At 36.8% G+C, this 20247-nt stretch overlaps 1 protein-coding gene across 4 annotated transcripts in view; it reads right to left on the bottom strand.

Annotated features, from left to right (window-relative positions):
* The window catches only part of UTRN (utrophin), a gene marked incomplete at its 5' end in the record, with an annotated part of 335751 nt that overhangs the window by 85171 nt on the left and 230333 nt on the right, over positions 1-20247 (bottom strand). For all 4 annotated transcript variants that reach the window (XM_084203642.1, XM_084203643.1, XM_084203641.1 and 1 more), the window contains one exon: positions 3436-3565. In XM_084203642.1, the coding sequence (XP_084059768.1) occupies positions 3436-3565 (130 nt within the window). The remainder of the gene's footprint in view (positions 1-3435; positions 3566-20247) is intronic.

The following is a 20247-nucleotide window of genomic DNA, read 5'->3' as shown; positions in this document are numbered from 1 at the left end:
CCAGTTACTCTCTGGTACAGCAGAAGGCCAGCACAAGAAGCATAAGGCGAAGATGGGGAAAGAAGAAACCAGGGCTTACTCATAACTTGAAACTACATTATTGTCATATGTTTGAAATTAACAAGACCATTACAGAAAGTAATGGGTTATCATAAGGCATGCTTAACAAATGTTCTCTTTGGATGGAACAATAAATGTATATATGTGTGTGTATATATATATATATATATATATATATATATATGCACAAGTCCTTCAAACAGGTCTCAGTCAGACAAGTTCAAAACTGATTCTGATCAATTTTCTCCTAAATCTGTCTTATTCTTGCAACAATGCCCTCCCTGGCATAAAAAGACCTGTGGTGAAGGAGAAAATGATCAAAAATATTGATTAAAAAAATTAGATTCAGAGGTTGAAGAAAATAGAAAACAATGTCACAACCTTTATCATCTTCAGATTAGCTAACCATTCCTCCCAAACGACCCCTTCCCTTGTACATGGTAAGAAATAGCCTCAAGAAACTGTGATTTCCATTTAATGCAAGTTTGAGTTAGTAAAATAGTTTTGCTATTTCTATTACAGAACCAGCCAGAGCAATGTTCAAATCAAGACTGTGCAGTGTTGACTGTTTGTCAATATTTTTAGAAAACAGACTGGCAATTTAGAATCCATAACCACACTCCATGTTTATCAACGTGAAGTGGACTTCATTGACGTTAACAAGTTAACTTTAATCAGCTGCAGAGACCACCACATACCAAGAGGCTGACAGAAAAAAAAACCTAACATCTTAAAAGCAAACTAAAGCCCACACCCTTCACTGATAATGGTTAATCTGAAGAAAAATTGTGTGCCTCTGGCTGTCTTCTAATTCAGAGATTGAGTTTTCTGGAGACTGGTGGCATCAGTTGCCAGAAAAAAATTTACTAGACTCACTCCGAGGTGAAAATTAACAGCTTATTACATATATATATGAGCTCAGGCAGAATGATTTAAAGATGCCTTTTGGCCTGAAGGTCTATTAATCTACAAAAAGTGCAGGCCTGTTCTGCACAGGGTGTGAGTGCCCACTGCCGGCGGCGGGAGCTTCACAGGGGTCTCTGGGAGAAGAGGCTGGAGCTGCCCAGTGCCAGGGACAGCAGACTCCAGTGACTCACCACGGGGCACACCTGAGGCGCTCAGCCACACTGGTGGCACCTGAGGGAAAGTGTATTTAAGAAACAGAAAATACCAGAGAAGAGGAGGGAACCAATAGGAGAAGCAGCAGAGGGAACACCAAAGTCCATGGTAAGGCAGATTTTCCCCACAGAGATAGCACACAGAGAAAAGATGTGAGAGGAAGGAAGCAGGAGAAAGAAACTGCTAGGCTAACCATGAAGTCACCACCTTCCCGCCTCTCATGCCACTTGTTGCCTCTCTGAGCATCACAAGGCAGGGAAGGGACAGGAATGAGGGAGTAAAGCTGAGTCTGTGAAAGGCAGGAGAAAAGTTGCGGTTTTAATATTTGCGAGGGTTTTTTCCCCACTACAAACCAGCTTAGTATTTAATTATTTGTTTTAAATGGCAATAGTTTGTTTGCCCCAAGCTAAACCTGTTTGGTCCACAACAGTAGTTTGTATGGGATCTGCATCTGTGACCCATCTGATCCCCATCCTGACCCATGAGCTTTCTCACTCCTGTTCTTCCCATCTCCTGCCTCCTTTCCACTGCAGTGGAAGACATAAGTGGATGGGTGGGAGTTTGGCTGGTAGTCAAGACTAACCCATCACATGCTCAAAAAAGAAAGTCCATGGAAGTACTGAGTGTGAAGAAGAAAGAGGAAAAGAAGTTCAGTGCACATATATGAGGTTTCCCAGTCTGAAATATGACTGTTTTTTAAATATGATGACTAGACCAGAGACATGCACACATCACCTGCAGACCATGGATGTCATTGTGATGCAGTTTACTACGGTCATCAAATTCCCTCTTATACTGATGCCATTGGTATAACACAAAATAATAATAATTTTCATCATAATAGACTGGATAGCAAGAATTTATGATGCATCTCATGATCTAAAGTTTGTGTTTGCAGTTTGCATCCCATCAATCAACACTGACTAGATCATTGATATCAAACCCTGTTAGAAAATGAACATTTTGCATTGGCAAGGTTTTATGTACTGGCATCATTTGCACTGAGAGGTTCTATGGTTTTGAGAAGAGAACCTGCAATTTCAAACTTCTGTATGAAAGAATGAACAAATATACAGAGAGCACCCTTACTTTTCAACTACAAGGTTGCTTGTGATTTAGACCAACTAAAACATCAGAGACGCCGTAAAGCAAATGGGTTTGAGAGTAATGAGAAAAGGAATATTTTCAGGAGTCAGGAGCTCAAAACAGAAGTCAAGCGAGGGTACCAGCAGCACTAATCAATGAGATAAATGGTTCACTGGCTTTAATCACCAGCTATTCAGACTTAGTGATAAAGTTGAACTAGGGAATATGAAACCATGTAAAAATTTGTACAGAAATAACACAAAGTATGGATGCAGGAGATTACTTGTTTCCAGTGAACAAACTTAAGAAGCTTGCAATGGAGATGTGTAAGATGATGCATGGAAATAAAAAACTAACTCCTGATAAAAGCAGATATACTGTAATTTCGTAAATTATATAGAACAGTAAATTGTTCACACCTTACAGCAACGGACAGTTCTGCAAAAGCAGATTATTACCTTTTCCAAGAACAGTTCTTGTGTAACTAAAAGTAAGACTTCATAATGCTGTAGCTTATATCAGAGATATAACTGTAGAACTTACAGAGGTAATTTCCTATTTTGTGGTTGTGGGGAAGTAGAGAAAAATTATCAACTTTTTGCAGGTCTCTGATATTTAGAGTAATATCTCAACAAATACTATGCAAAAACAGTTTCTAACATAGCTGTGGTTCCATTCCTTAGCAATGATTCACCCAATATTCAAATCCTAAGGATTCTGTAATGACTTCCTTCCTAAAGTAAATTTATTTTACTTCTAATGAGATACACTACTAAACATGCTTATTTCTATTTGTGGAGTAAAACTTTTCAATAGACTTATGGATGTTTGAATGGGAACCTTGAAGTACTATTCTGACTACATTTAAGGTGTATATGTTATTATGTTGAGAAAAAAGAACAGAACTATCTTAAGTGTTTTGAACCAAAAATTGGAAAAGGCAGAAGACATGTTTCTACTTCTTCCATTAAAAAGTTACAAGTTTCCATTAAAATCTTACAAAGCAGAGAAGTAACCCTTGAGTCTAAAACATCGAAATAAAAGACATCAGGATGCCATTCAGAAAATTCTGAGGTCTGAGTAAGTAACTGGGATATAAAATATGCACTAGAGACATGCAAGTCCTTTCTCTCTTTTTTTTACTCCCACCAGCAGTGAGTATTTTCTGACCTGTTTTTGAATGCAAGCTCCTCCTTGGTTCCTCAGGCCCCTCAATTGGTTGGTCAGCAAGGAAAACTCGTGCCTGGTCCACAGCATTGAGAACGGTTTGCTCTTTTTCCTTCAGTTCACGCCTCAGCGCCTTTTGGGAAGGGAAAGAAGGAGGCATTTGTAACTTGACATTGTGAACAATATCATTTTCTCTGTTTTCATCTCTCCAACCAGACCTGCCTAGTGAGTGAGTAATAGCCAACATTAATCAGACTGCAAGATAAAAATACAAATTTTACAAAATAGAAGGAGCAAGAAATTGAGGCTGGAAGGGTAATTTTTAGGAAGTTGACTTGAAGAAAGGTGATGATGGTAAGTTTAAAAAGAGCCTAACAAACAAACTACTACATTAAAATTCCATTAGAAACTAAATTTAATGGATTTATTGCTTTCAACAGGATTGCTAATATATACTAGATTGCTACAACAGACTGTTTACTTTTTTGATAGCTGGAATAACAGCATCTACTAAGACTTCAGGAAATTATTTCACAAATGCTAAGGTGAATTGCAAAACTTATTAACATTTCTTAGAAAATGAAACATGTTTCTGTCTGCTATTGACTAATATTTTTAGAATTTAGAAAACATGTATCAAATTTTATTGTGATAATACATTCTGGAAAAGCAATTTTTTTAAACTAATTAAAAATACTTTGATCTTTATTATGCAAAAATTCTTTGCAGAAAGAGAAAAAATCAATTTTTATGTAAGATTTTTTTTTATGGTGGTAGAAATAAATTTCAGGATATTATGCTCTCCATCACTTATGACTTTATTAAAGGTTTAAGTATAACCAAGCTTTAAAAAAAAAAGGTTATAAGTAGTCAGCTGTTATGTTTCTTATTAAGCATTTTCTTCCAGCATAAAGCATAAATCTGTCCCACCTAGAAGGAAGCTGCTTTTCCTGTTTTATTTGCATTATTTTCTACACACAGAAACAGAAAAGAAGATACTTTAAACTTTATTAAAATGTTATGTTTATTTTTTACAATATATTTTTTTGTTCTAATTTAGAAGGCAAGGCTTATTTTGCTGTCACAATTTGCTAAGGTTTCATTCCAGATCAAAAAAAGCAGTTAGCCAGTGCTGACAACATTATATAATAAAATGAGTGTTCTACCACAGAAAAGTTTGAAAAACAGATACCACAAAAGCATCACAAATGCTGTCTTATCTTTTCATTACTTAGTCTCTTGATGCCACAATCACAAAAAACACCCTCATCTCAACTTTAGCTCAGCAGGAGGCAAGATGTTACTTTTCCTCCCTCCTTCCCCACTTCATTCCTTTATCTTCCTCATCTTTCCAAATCCTTCCATTCTATTGCTTCAAATAAAATAAATACACAAACATGCAAATAAATACATAACCCCAACAAAACCTAAGCACTGAAAGCACAGTAACCTCCATTTCATTTAGGAACCTGCATCATACAGTCCAACTTCCAGTAAGCAGTACCTGTTGTATTTATACAAACACTCCTCAGAACAGTGTTCTCTGCATACTTCTGAACAGCAATGATTTCTTTGTAGAATTCAGTACATACTAGATAAGTAGTAAGTAATGAAAATTGCCATTTAAAAAACAAGCCTTTTTTATAAAAAAAAATAAATACAGAAATGGAAGTATTGTAAAAGCAACATTCCTGAAGAATCTCTTCAGTTCTTCACAGTATGTATCAATATTTTAATTCCACATTACACACACTAGAATAAGACACTTTGAATCATCCACAGGTTACAAATCATTAAAGCACTCTCTAGGTAAGAATTTGTTTCAAGAAAGAAAGAAGGCAGTATGTATGGGTAGAAAAATTCCCCATTTAAAAAAGATTTTTGGTTAGTAGCTCCTGTGTGGATGCATCAGTAAAATATAACACAATTTAATTTCAAAAATTTGGTTGGAAACAGAGGGCTGATTACTACACTTTGAAGTAGGGAATATTTCTAGATTTACTTTTCTCCCCTCCATATAACTTCCAAAATATTTCCAAAGCACACAAGAAAAAGGAGGCTATGTCACACTTTGAGTCTGCTAAGAAATTCAAGCAGTTAGAAACAATCTAGAGATGGATCTCTTTTACTCTGTCTCTCCTGTTTACCCTCACATAGCGTCTTTCATCAATTTCTCCTGGCCCTCAATAACACTTCAATAAAGTTTGACCTAAGAGACCTTGGATTTAATTCACCAACATCCCTGCCATTGAAGTAGTTCAAATTGAAGTTGACAACAAAAGATTTTAAGAGTTTGGCCCAAACAGTTCATCAGCTATAAGTCATCCATAGCAATACTTATCAGTATTTTTGATGGAGAACTCTCTCAGCATAAAATAAACCATACACTGAAATAATACTACTAAAATAATTTAGCAGTAAAGTACCTTGAGCACACCACAGACTACCTAGATTATGTTTTGGTTTTTTCTTATACCGCAGGTGCAAAAATAATGCACTCAGACTTGCATAACCTTTTCTGAGCAATACTCAATATATTTCTCTGTCTGTTTCTGCCAGTAAACAAGAAGAGCAATGAGACCACACAATGCAAGGATAACCAAGCATACCAATAACACTATCTCTTGTCCCAGCAAACCTCTCTGTGATAGAACAAAAAAAGAAACCCACTTATAAATCTGATCTTGAGCTGAAATTTCATCTGTCTTGAAAGGACAAAATAAAGGTTTCATTGGAAAAATCATATCTAGAGGAACATTACAGACTGAAAGTAAGTCATAAAAAGCCCAGCAAGGAACAAAATCTACAATACTGAATTTGCTGATTTTAAATGTTTTTATATAGTAAGAAGTACAATCACAAATTTTAGAGGTTTATTTAGTTTTTCAAGAGATACCCCTCCAGTGGCTATTTAGAATAGATGCACCTCCTTCAGCAGACAAGGATATTACTTCATTCTCCTTTTGTCATTACGAATTAAAACAGTTAAAGCATTTCTAAAGATACATCTGATAAAACCCAACTCTTCTTGTAAGGTAAGATTTTTAAAAGAAATTGCCTAAACCAGGGCATTACAAAATTTCTGTTGGGAATGCTTTGCAGCTGAAGTCTTTTCCTCTCTTGGAAAATTTAAAAACTACAGAACTTTTGCTATTGTGATTTTTACACTGCTTAGTGTATCCTGAAAGCACCTATTTCCTTCAGCTGCACCTTAAAATTGTTTCTTGAACATAGTAAGTGGAAGCCAAAATTACTCACTGTTAATTTGCAGTCTTTTTTTTTCTTTTGAATTTTACAGACTTGCACAGAATAATTCAAGGAGCAGATCTGCTTAATAGCTCCAACAGATGAAGGCAAAGCTAATTTCAAAGAAAACACATGGGATGTTTCTTAAAAACAGAACATATTTAAATCAGGTCTCATTATGCACTCTTTCAAGAAAGTAAAGATGCATGTTATTGTAACTCATATCAGTTCAGCACACTGTAGCCTTATGTGCCAATCAGCAGCTCCTGTAGCATTTAATTACTTATTCATCTTCATTCTGCAGCCGGTGCTTGAAAACTCCTGTTACTTTTATACACTAAAATGAAATGGAAAAAATAATCCATGGCATTTAACAGGATGGGAAGAATAAGCAGGATGATTGAGCAAACTCAGAGTGAGATGTTTATAAAGATCATACAGAGATAAAGGTTGTGACTGAGTCTCTGCCAGCTGTCTCCATCACTAAAGAATGAACTAGAAAGAAAATAAGCATAGCATGTTTAAATGCTCTTCCTTCCTGTCAGATACTATTTAATGGAACATGTAAACACAATTTCACAAGTGTTTTAGTTTTTGTACACATCTCTCTGTAAAAGTCAATTTTATGTGTCTACCCCATCTGATAAGGAAAACAATCAAATAAAGAGCAATATTTAACTTGAGACCGTGCAGCCCACCATGCAGTTACCTTTTACTACTTCATACAAAATCTATGTGGCAAGAGAAATAACGAAGGAGAAAAATGGTACCTAATATACAACCATTAATACCTAGAGATACAAAGACACATGTAGCACATGAGACTTAGAAGATGAGAGAGTATTCTACACGTTCTGATAAATGAGTGACAAACAGGGACCAACACCAGAATAGGGGAAGAAAAGGAAATATGAGAGTGGGGGAAAAAAAAGAAAAAAAAGAAAGAGGAAGCTGTTTGCCTTCATAATAACTATATATTATTTTACATTTATATTTTAATAGAGGAATCTAAATAGATATCTCAAAAAGGACCGAAGAGAAGTGCCAAAGGCTGCATTTTTCTAAATTGTCTCTCAGTTTACCGTTTGCCACTTGCTCTCTCTTCTGCTGTAGTGTCAATAAAGAGTGTGCAAATACAAGGGTTCAGTGTGAGTGTAGACCTGGGAGTCACATCTACAGCAAATTCCTCCTTTTTGCCTGCATGCACAAGGAAACAAAACTGACAGGAATTTAAAAGAATAGATGTGGGCAAAAGCGAATTAGGCTATGCATGCTGGTGATCTCTTGCCAGAGGCAAATAAATGTTAGCTTACTTAAGATTTTCCCTTTGATTTATCAAAATAAATGCTTCAGGCCAGAAATACGGGTACTTTTTCACTGAGACTGTCTTGTCTCTTTATAATTTCCCTTCTCTCTCTGGAGAAGTGCATGTGCTCATGGCTATTCACCAAAAACACCACCCACCTCTGAATATGTACTAATAGACACCCATTACATAAAATCAGCATCTAAAACATCTCTCAAACAAAGTACCTTGCAGTATTGCAGCCAAAGAGACAGAGGCAAGTATGCTGTGTCACTACTGCTCAGGCTTAGAGACAAGAAACACAAAGCTGTCACTGACATTGTAAAAACTGATAACCAGTAAACTGACAATCTCAAACTGCATCTGTACATCCCTGCGAGACACTTCAGGGTAAGGAAGGATTACTGACTTTCTTCTGAACTTGTCACAGTTCAAAACCAGGAAGGCTATTTCCTCCATTTTCATCCAACAGCATTTTAAAATTACAAAAAGATGTTTTGAAGCCTGTTTGGAAAAGCCACACTTTAAATAACCTCGTGAGGACTTTGAAAGGCCTCCTTTGTGCACTAGAAAAGAATCCAGTACTACAGCACAGAGGCAGAAGCAAGCTTCATTGTCACACAGATTGCATAAAAAAAGACATTAAAAAGGTACTCTTAAAGACCAGAGGGCTATGCTTTTTCTTAAAAATTAAACTAATTTTTTTTTTCACTGTTAGTTTTCCAAGAAAGAACTTAGTCTTTTCTGAAGCAAGAACTGCAAGTCCTACATCCCCTAGAGATGCTACAGGATCTAAATCCAACTAGACAGGAAGGAAGATCCTGCTTAATCGAGCAAAGGTTACAAAATATGAGGCATAATGATGTTCATTAATATGTCTTCCAGCACCAATAATCTTATGTAACTTGATTTCTTATTTCCTCGTCCACTGAAACGAGACTTTATTTGTGTTTCTAGGTCAATGATAACCAAGACTTGGTTGTCCAGAGAAGTTTGGAAGCTCAACAGAGCATAGTCTTTAGGGACTGGAAAACATGGAATGCCTAAAGACTTTTCTTTTTTTTTCCTTAAAATTTATTTATTTTTGTTGGGAGTGTGGTGTGGTTTAAATATGATTAAGAACTACACTGGGGGAAAAAACCCCACACCGTGCATCTCTGAGCTAATGCCAAAGACATTATCATCACAAAGCTTTTTTTAAAATATATAATTATTTTTTTAACAAAAGTGAAAAGACAGGCTTCAGTGTGCTAATGTAAATTCTCTGCTGAAATCCCCAGAAATATAACTACTCTGGCCAGTGGAACCCTTTTGCGATGGGTTTGCTGCTCAGTGCATATCCACTGAACTTGCTTTGTTGGCTCTTTTTCTCTTTTTCAGGAAAGCAATTTTTTATATTCAATCCTTACTTTGTATTTCACTGTACCAGGAATACTACGAAAGCATCATATAAACAGCATTACAAAATCTGATAAGATATGCCTATTTTGCTCATCCAGCAAGTTTCTAATATAAGTGAGCATATTTTGATTTAAATTCTTTGTAATATGACAGGTAAAAAAGGGTATGAGAATCATTAAATTTGATGGCTTGCATAAACTACACAAAAGATTAAAACAGGCTTGGTTTAGAATGCTATCCATAGGAAAAAATGTTTTTAATGGAGCTTTTAGAAAAAAAAAAATCTGTTTAACATATCTAATCAGAATTTAATACAAGAATCCATACAGATTGTACCCCAGAGACAGCAAAAATGCCTGAATCTGATTGAAGACTGAAAGAGGAAGAGAGAGTGAAGCTGTTGCAACTTTCTTTTCTTCATGTGATGGAGGAAAAAGTATTTACTTTTACACAACAGCAGTCATCACCCTGCTAGCAGTGAAACCAATTTTCAAATGCCAAACTGCCTGTAAAAACACATTCAGGTTTACATCAAAAGGACTATAGTATGCTTTTGGTGAAGGAAAACTAATCCCACCAAACCCTACTATGGAACCATGACAGCTATCGGCTATCAACAACATTGGAAGACTTGACCTCTTTTTATTTCTGTTTTTATTTATTTTATAGTAAACCAGTAGTGTCATCAGAGCCATTTTCATACATCTGTGATCAACAGAAGGCAGGAATAGAACTAACCCTCTCTACTTGCCCCATTTTTCTTTTGCCTCTCTCCCCAGACTCTGCTCCTGGCTCCTGTCAGAAACAAGACAACTACTTTTATGTAAGTTAGGGACAATCCAGAAGCTTTAATCTAAAGTATACGAGAACTGGTGTCCAGACACAGGGGACTAACAGGAAAAAATCAGCAAAGATAAAATAAAATTTTAAACTGTCTGCCAAAAAAACCCTGAAAAACCCCACAGGAAAACATCACTGTACAATGCCAAGTAAAGCATTGCACTGAGTCTATTTCAAAGACATTTAAAAATATTATATCCTCTAAAAGGCAACCTTAAAGGCAAGGCAATATACCATCAAAAAAAGGATCCTTCCATTTCAGATGAAACTGTTTTGTAAAGCTGTCTGCAGAACAGAAGTTACATTTCTTCCACACTCTTCTAAGTTTTACCTCCTTTGAAGAAGCAAAGGAAATTTGTATCCTCAATGCTAACTCTAATTAGCTTCAAACTGTGTAACTGTGCACTGCACAGTGTATAACTGGCTAGCTTTGGATAACAGTTAACACTCAGTTGCATAAAACCCAAAAAATGAGCTTGTGGTGAAAACACTCTCAGCATCAAACTCCATCTTTTTTTTTATGGGTAGCAACTGGTATAACTTCTGCTTTTTATGTCAGAAAATACTCACAGAAAAAGGGGGAGGGATAAAGAACACAAAAATGAGCATTATTCTGTTTATGCATCCCAAACATGTACCGCCTCCAGCCTGACACAAGACATACAAAACATCTGCTGCATATTGAATGGTTTATTACTTAATTGAGCAAGAGCCCTCAAATATCCTGTTAGCAGTGCCTATTTTCCTGCACCCTTAGCAGTAAGCATCTATCTCTTCAACATAAGAGAGACACATTCCTTTTTCTTTGTTTGCTTGCTTGCAACAAACTGGCTTGGGTTTGCTCAGGCTGTGTGATTGCTGAGCACTGATGAACTGCCATTAATTTCTTGCTTCAAACTGAACTGATGCCACCATTAACAAACTGGATGCTGCATTGTTGTTAAGAGTAGTTAAACTCAGGTCACCTTTTGCTTATTTTCCGTGATTAAGAGTCCTCTTCATTTCTTCAAAAAATCAACAATGGGACAAGTTAAATATGTTTGGCATCATAAGCTACCTCACAGTTAAATGGCACCTACCATATCAGCACAGAGGTCTTGAGAAAGACTTTTAGTAATTACAGCTCAAACTCAATGCACTTAAGAGAAACTTTGTGATAAGCAGTACTATGAATATTCATTCAATATATAAAGATAGAATGCACTTTGTGAGCAAGCCTACATCTCCTGAGAGGTTTCCTCTACATCAGCCTCCTCACTGCAAGAGTACATCAGCATCCCTGACAATGAATTGTGATCACCAAGAAAAATGGTGCTATACAGCATCACCTATAAATTATAAATAATCAGATCACTGCAAAAAGTCTCAAGGGAGCCTCTCTTGTATGAGAACTGTGTAAGGGGAGAAATATTCCCTTTAGGGAAAGAGAAAGCACAGCCAACAGAGCCCTGCTGAATATTGAAGCAGAAAAAAAATTCAAGGGACCAATTGCAATTTGAGGCTAACTCCAGTGTTCCTGTTCTGTATGCATGCATGCATCCATGAGAGAGGAATGCTACTGGAAATCCTTTCAGAAGCAGAAACCCTGTCAATGTTAATTACTCCTCTTTCTCAGAAACAGTCACTTTGGTTTCTCTTTGGAAGGAAATGGTCCAGACAGACAACTGAATAACCACCATACAGTCAAACTGTCTTCCTCACCACAGTCTACTTCAATGTCGCTTGTAGCTTTTTTGCTCTCAACTCTTCCACTATAGCTTCCCATTTTCAAAACTATCTAAAACGACAGCAACTTTGTAAAGCTGTTACCACACAGTTTGTTACTGTGACATGACAGATTACACTGGATCTCTGCTTTAGGTCACTTCTCCAAAATTTCCTGTCTCTAGATTGTGTGCTAGTATATCCAACATCTGCTCAGTACAGAAATATTACTGTAAAACCATTACTGAAAAAAGTAAGTAGTGTTTGAAAGAGGAAATACTCTACTTCAGACAATTTTCCAGGCATTTATGAGAGAGTCACGAGGAAGGAATACCCTAAGGACAACATGACTTTCCCTTCTGCTTAAGTCACCTCCTTCAGCTCATTCTAGCTGCCACCAGAAATTAGAGGAACATGAAAACTCAGAACCTGGCACCTACACCATATCTGTAAAAGCCAGTGGCATTTAAGAAGAAAAAAAAAGGCAAAAAAGGCAAGCCAAGTATAATATTCCATATATTCTATGGCACAGCAGCAATGCAGCAGGTATTACAATATAGTTGTGATAGGGTTGGATCTTTCTTTTTTTTTTGGGGGGGGGGGTGGGGGGGGTGGGCAGGGCATGCATTTGCTTTTAGTAGCAGAGAATTTTCCTTCATCATGAGCCACACAGAACATAAACAACAAATAGATTTCTGCTGGGAGTTTAAACCCCTTGTCAAACAGGGGACACCCAAACTTGTCCCAACATGCAATAGTGTGTGTTGCTTTATTAGTTCCATTTACGCCTCTGCAATCTGAACTTGCCCAACACAACAGCCTTGATCAGTCTCTTCATTTTCAAATAGATGATCTAACAACATCTCAAAAGCAACAGGAAGTCCAGCTGGACCTGAAAATTCTAAGCGGATAAGCAGGGAAAAAAAAAAAGGCTGCTTTCAGACAATTTCACCAATTAGAAATTAGAATTAAAAGAATTAAAATACTGCTGTGCATTCAGTATATGTATATTAATATAAAATACTGAGCAAACTCACTTGAAAATTGTCACTGTTTTCAAAGTGTTCCATCACCATGTTACAGGGTTGTGCCCTCCTTCTTTCCAACTGAGTTTGCAATTTGATTTTAACAATCTGCTTGGGGTTTTATTCAGTAGAAAAAAATTGTAATTAAAATAATCCAGGCAAAATTCTGCAAAATATCCATGGACAATAAAGACAAAGCTTTGTCCTATTTTTACCCACGGTAAGTTCTTTTCATATCTGTTCACATAAATCATATTCCTTGATTAAAAATAATTGTATAAGAATGACTGTTAACCTGGAAAAAAAGAAAAAAGACCCAACTGAAACTTATTGCAAAAGTTGTCATAAGCCATTTTTTTGGGATGACTACAAAGCAGCTTTCTGCCCATGAGAGGCAATATAACTGACAGTGATTAGGAGTCAATTAGAGAAAGACACCAGGACTTAAAAGAATACTTCTGTGAAGCAGAGCTATTTAACTCAGCTCCACAAATACTTTCCAATATGGGGTGGACACATCAGAGAGATCAGAAGACAGACTTATTACTCATGTTCTCTCACTTCATTTCCTTTCTCTGCTTTGTTTCTCTGAATGACAAGCTTTTTTATTTGGAGCTCTTCAGGCAAAGAATTGTAATATTTTATATATAGTAGAACCAGCATGTATTAAACAGGATTTCTTTTTCTTTAGAAACAGAATTTGAAACCAGAAACAATTTCTCATTAAGAAAAAAAAAAGCCAAAAAAACCCCCAAAAAACCCCAACCATATAATCCAATTGTTATTTTTAGTCCTCAATACTTAGAAACAAGCTCTCTGCCATGGTAAAGTTACCTAGTAAAGATATGGAGAAAAGTAAAAGCAACAAGTAAAATACTGAAGGTATAAACAATAACACTGAGAACACAGGGAATGTCTCAAAACCAAAAACTATAATTGGTTTTAATGACTGAGAGCCGAAGAATACTTCAACATATCTGCAACAATTTCCCAGAAATTTCAATTGCCAACTTAAAGCCATTAAAAAAAGGTGAAAACATGCTAATGCACCAAGACACCTATCTACTGCTCCCTTTCTCCAGAAACTTTAGTGAAAAGAGTACACCATAAATATAGATTTTTTAAAAAGTAAAGGAATTTCACTTATTTCTTGTATTTAGTTAATTTATATTGTATTTAGCAATAGGGTGCACTAGCTGCAGTGCTTTTAACTCTGAAGTCATTGCTTTCTTAGAAATCTCTTCACATTTTTCTGCAAGTATAACAAAATGCAGTAAGCATGCTTACTTGCAGTATGTTGAGATTTTTTAGGCCACACATATCATCTTTGGTACCCAAACTGTTTTTCCAGAACAGCATTAATAATGTGATTCACATCTGACCTGTGTCTTAGTTTTCTCCCTAGCAATAGAAGTACCTTTGTTTTTACAACACTCATGGGGGTTTTTTTTATTTGTTTGTTTTATATACTGTGCTTACCACTAGCCACTCCTTCAGAAATCTAACATTAAGAAAATAACTTCTTCCTTCTCTTCTAGTGCTGCTGTGCCAGCACCATGCAAAGCATAAGCAGGAAGACACAGGTGAAAAAAGGGGTTGAGAAACTGCAGCCAAGCACCCCTGCTCACTGGACTGAGAATCTTGTAGCAGCCAGAAATGTCAGTAAGCATTACCTGCATGATCATACAGAAGAATACAAGATCATCAGAAAATCATCCCAAATGAGGCTGACCTATTGAAAAGGAGTAATTTCAACCAGGCATGACTGCTTTGTAGTAGTCTGTGCTTTAGTCAAAGCCTGGGGACTTGTTTCTGTATGGAGGACTGAGGCTCCTGAAAGCCTCCCTGCCCAGGGGCGTGATGGCAGGCGCTGACCACAGCGCTGATGTCAGCATCAAGTACTGCTCAGTAGCTCTCTGCAACCACACTTGAGATCGAAAAATCACTTGCACAGGGTAAAATTAGCAGATACCTTTGAAATTTACCTCAAAATTACACCCTCCCCCTCCCTTGCATTTATTTGATGATAAAAATATTTTCACAATTAGTCTTCCCTCTCCTTTCAGGGCATCAAAATGTTACCCTGTTAGCATTTTGTTCTGTTGGAGGGTTTCTTCCCTGGCTTGAACCTTATCCCTTCAAGGCAGTGAATGCTTACATAAAATTCTAGCCTCTCTCTTTTGAGGCAGATCCATCACTCAAAAAGAAGATGAAACCATAAAAGAGAAAGTGTACAAACAGCTGTTATTTTAAAAATAGAAAGAAACAAGAAAGACTTCATATCAGATTGATTCCAAGGTAAATAAATACAGACTGTATAAAATTTAGAACTAGGTGAAAAGAAATTTTAGATGACATTCAGTAATATATAACAGAAAAATGATGTATTTGTTCCAGTAATTTCCTTAAAACTATCTCATTTACTATTCTATCTTCTAATACTGCTAATATTAAATTCTTGCTGACCTGTTACACTGACTTAATGAAAAATATACTAATAAAACTAATGATTGGATTCAATCATTCAAGCCTCTGTTGGTACTGAAAATTTTAATTTAGACCCAAGTAAATCACACAGTTATAAAGTATGCATTTTTTAATGACTGTTTATAAAATGATCAGCATAGCCCTTTCATTAATCACAATATTTTACATTATATTTTAAAAATTCTTCAAGCATGTAAGTTGCAAACCAGCTGTTTCAAGGGAGAGGAAGTCTGTAGGTTTTTTAAAAAACTATTCTATTGCCTATATTGGGACTTTTAGACTAAAAACTCCTTAGTAACATAGAACACATGAAATTCAGTCAGACTTCAAACAAAAGGGAAAATAAATGTATCCAAATTTTTAATAATTTATGGCTTTGATTTACTCTCTCTTAAGCTTCTAAATATTGCTTGCAAACACAAAATTGCTGACAACATTATAAAACTGACTGTGAAATATCATTGGCATATTGTGTTATACCACCAAACATCGGCATAGAGATTTTTTTCTCTAGATTTACACATTAATTTAACAAGAAAGGTCTAAAAGATTAAAATCTTATCATAAAATACACGAATTAGCATTAGCAACAACTATTAAGTTTTTTGAGAACATCTTTGAAATGTTCTTTCTCACTACAGGCTATGCCTGTTCATTTAAGGAACAGCCCCCAGTGGCTAGAAATTCAGAAGAACTATTCAGCTTCCCATACCCCCTCCAAATCTGTCCTATGAGGAAAAAGGATATAGGTGATGCCTTGTGAAGGCTGACCTAGAACAGAGGCTAGACAGATTTAAAGACTAAAGTAGGTATTTATTAGAAGGACTCAATGGATACACCTTGGGCAGTACTGCCAGGGCTGCACCCAAGATGAACCCAAAATTATCACAAAATGGACAGCCAGTCATGAGGTTTCTCACTTTTATAAGTTCTGGGCCGTTAGCATATTGGAGTTAATTGTCCAGTTACAGCTTTAGCTGATAAAGTGCCATCCTTCTTGTTTTTCTCTCTTCAGTCCACCATTGTTTATGCTCTTGGGCCTGAAATTTGGATCAGTTGTCCTTGGTCCTCAGCTAGAGAAGCTCCTCTGTGAAGAGAGCTTACCATCCCTTAATATGAAGATCAGAACTTCACACTAAAGCAGTTCAGAATCTGAAAAATATAAAAGCTAAACTCTGAGGCATCACAGGGATAACCAACAGCAACCACCTAACAGCGCAGTCACGTGTCAGTAATAGCATGGCATCTCAGACTATGAAAAACTAGAGTTAATGCTGATCTTCATTCACTGCAGAACCAGAAAAGGCTGCTCATGTCACAGAAGTTACTGCATTTGTATTGTCTATTTAGCAGAGCAGGCTATGAAGTTTGACACCCAGTTAATATATAGTGCTTGAAACCACTTTAGGACACAGTAGCTTCACTACTGGCACTGACATAATGCTCCATTGTCATTAAGCAACAAGACAGAAAGGACCCTTGAGAAAACTTAGATTTTGTACAGGATGCTTTTAAAATGTCCTCACATATTACAGGGGAATAAATTACAAGATGACCAGCCAAGCACGTAAAATAACTCATTAGTAGTAAAAGTGTGAGGACAACACAGCATTCCTTCCAGAAAGAGGTGCCTAAAGAGCCACCCCAAAGCCAAGACATAAACCAAAAGGAACCCAACCCCCACAACCAACAGCCACTTTGTCGAGCAAATATTTTCTATCTTAATTGCACCGTATTCATAGAATTCTGTAACCTACTGATTAAAACAAAGTAACCTCAGTAACTCTAAGGAATAACTGCAAACACTGCAGACCTACCAGGCACAGCACTACATGGAGGAAGTGTAACTTAATACTGAAGCTCAGGGTACCCCAAGTCTTCTGATGGGGACAACTACTGACGATACTTTAAATGACACAAGGAAAGGAATCATGTTACCAGCCTCACAAGATGAGGTTCCAAAAAGGTTCCATTCAGGTTCTAAATCCAATTAAGAGAAAAAAACCTCAATCTTTTCCCCAAAACAAATAACTCTGGATGAACCTGTTGCAGCTCAAGGTGTGGGAGTGGGAACCCTAGACCAAATGTAACGCCTTTCTGAAGTGCAGCACTGAATTCACTTTGCAGGAAACACATGTTAGCAAAAACATAACCTTCAGCAGCTTCCCTAAAAAGAAAGATTCAGATCTTTAAGCATCATTTTAGGTTTACACCCTTTGGCATCCAAAGCTGAAAGACCAAAACTTCAGAGAAGAAAACTGCTTCTGGTAACATTCCTAGGAATTTCACAGCCCCACAGACTAACTAACCACCCTGGAGGAGAGAAATTCACTGAAAACCAGGTCAGAAGACACAGATGTGTGGTAACTATCTAGGAACAACTATTAGCTATGGTTAAGAGTTCTTGGAAAGAAAACAGAGCAAAATACCTCCTGTGAGAGTACCTTGCCCATTAAACCAATACCTACCCTTGTATTCTAAAAACGCAACAAAACAAAAATGGGAAAACTAACAGAAAAGTGTAAGAAAAAGCAGAATCCCATCCCCTCCCCTATTTTGAAACCTAGCCTTTAGTCTCTAGAATCTGCATGAAAACAGGAGTGGGTGGCTGCCATGGAAACACAATTTTTCCAATTTATTGCTGATCTTCCTAGGGTGGATTACTGACTGTAATAACAAGGGATTGAGGATCCTTGAGTTCAGGAGTTAACTGGAATAAATATTCTTCTTCCCTAAAGAGCCTGCCTGCAGCGGCAAGAAGCAGGATCTAGATTAAGATGCTCTTAACAGAAAATATAGATTCTTCACCAGTTCCTGTCTGCAAATGCAGTAAGTTTCAGGAGGATTTAAAAGTGGTAACAGCCTCTCTCTTACTGCATATTTAAGAAGTGCCTCGTAAACTAATGCATTTGTTCATTTTCTCCAAAACAGTGATGCATAGGGGACTCTGCCAACTGAGAACACAAGACGAAAGAAAATAAATCTCTTTAGTGTTTGCACAAAATTCACATGGAAAAGTGACAGTTATATAAAAATGTTCTTAAGATTTGCATTAATCCCAACAAGCTCCAGTCCACACCTTGAGTGACAAGTGAACAGCCTTGTTAAATAGAATAAATTTCTTCTTAGTGGTCCGGTTTACCAAAACAGATAACAGAGAAATCAAGGAAACCTGAGCTGATTTTATTGACTATACAGAAAGAACCTCAAATTGGTGTCAAAATGAGAAAGGTATGAGCAGGACAAACAGTTTTCATCTCTAATACAGGCTATGAAAGCATCTGAAAAAAACATGGCAGTGGACCCAGTATTATTGTGGCCCTCTAGCAGCACTCTCCAGTTGAAAAAACAGATTCACTGTGACTGTTGCCAGTGTTTTTTCCTGGCTCTCTGCCTTTGGAAAAACAGACCTCAGCAAAAAACAATATTTGCATTCAGAGAAATGTCCTGTCTCATTTCCTTATACCATCGCATCTCTGGGATCCAGCGAGGCAGCTCATCTGGTGACATCCTTCGGTTTCAGGAGGTACCCAGCATTTTTAAAAGCAATTGAAATACCAACTGATCTTACAAAAAAGCATACACAAATTTAAATCCATGAGCATCTTTCTGAGTAGTTACAGCTTAGGAAAAAAGGTCTTTGGAGTTTCATTGCCAGGTCCCAGAAGTAATTTGCTTAATATGCCACTTACCAAAAAATAGCCAACAAAATATTGAGCATCCTCAGAAGTGACAAAACAAAAAGCCACAGTTGTATTACATTATCAAACACTGCATTGGTGCAACTTCATCCTAAGTATCACATGCAACAGCAGTCACTTTAGCTCCCTAGGGATATAGTAGAGTCAAAAGAACACAGCAAGATGAACAACACAGGTAGCTAAGAGAATAGAGTGGCTGTCTTATGGGTGGAGATTAAAAATCAGTCACTAATGTGCTTGTGCTCCATCACCTTCTTGGATGTGCTCATGGCTCACCCCTGAAGGTCAGACCACAGCCAGTCAGGTATTGCAGCTCAAGACACAGGAGTGAAGCAGATGTCTGGCACATTCCAGTGCATCAAGACGTTACAAGATGTCATTAGCTGTAGATGGGCTACTACTAACAATGATGGAGCTAGAGTGGTCTTTCTGAGGTGAAATAAAAAGATAGCACAGAAACAGGCAGCCTTTTAAGGACAAAGAGAAAGGCTGATTGCTCTGCTGTTTCTGCATTGTAAGCCTAATTTATGACACAAGCATTCTCCTCCACAGCAATGTCAGAATGACCTCTTAGGTATTTGAGGATATCTACAAATCTTCCTTTATTCAGTGGTTTGAAAAAGACCCAGTGAGGTTCTAAAAATTTATGTGGAAGTCTTTGATTAAAACAAATGAGACAGTGGTTCCTCAGGAAAGAGCAGCATGAGCTGTATACATCAAAATGATATTATGAAAAAGGCAACCCCACAGAAATGTTGCATTTATTGTACTGAAAAAGTGTTTATGAATTGTTTTTTCCACAGTAAGATAACCTGCTTTACTCTGCATTAGTGACAGAATAATTTGTTCTTTCATTATCCAGGTTATTTATTATTTTAAGTACTGATCCATTGCAACTTTCCTGACTTATCACAAGACAACCACACTTCTGGGAACAAGATGAAATACAGCCAGGAGAAACTATTTTTTTGTCAAAGTTAAAAATCACTGCACTGGCATCCTAATTTAACAATTCATTCTTTGACCCATGCTTTTCTTTACACATCATTCTTCTGGAGAAGCAGCCCAGGAGAGCAGTGACACACACCTGAATCATTCATGTAAA

This window comes from Fringilla coelebs, assembly GCF_963513975.1.
Source record: "Fringilla coelebs genome assembly, chromosome: 3".
NCBI classification, from domain to species: domain Eukaryota; kingdom Metazoa; phylum Chordata; class Aves; order Passeriformes; family Fringillidae; genus Fringilla; species Fringilla coelebs.
The sequence above is the reverse complement of the archived record's forward strand: the minus strand, read 5'-3'. Positions and strand labels throughout refer to the sequence as shown.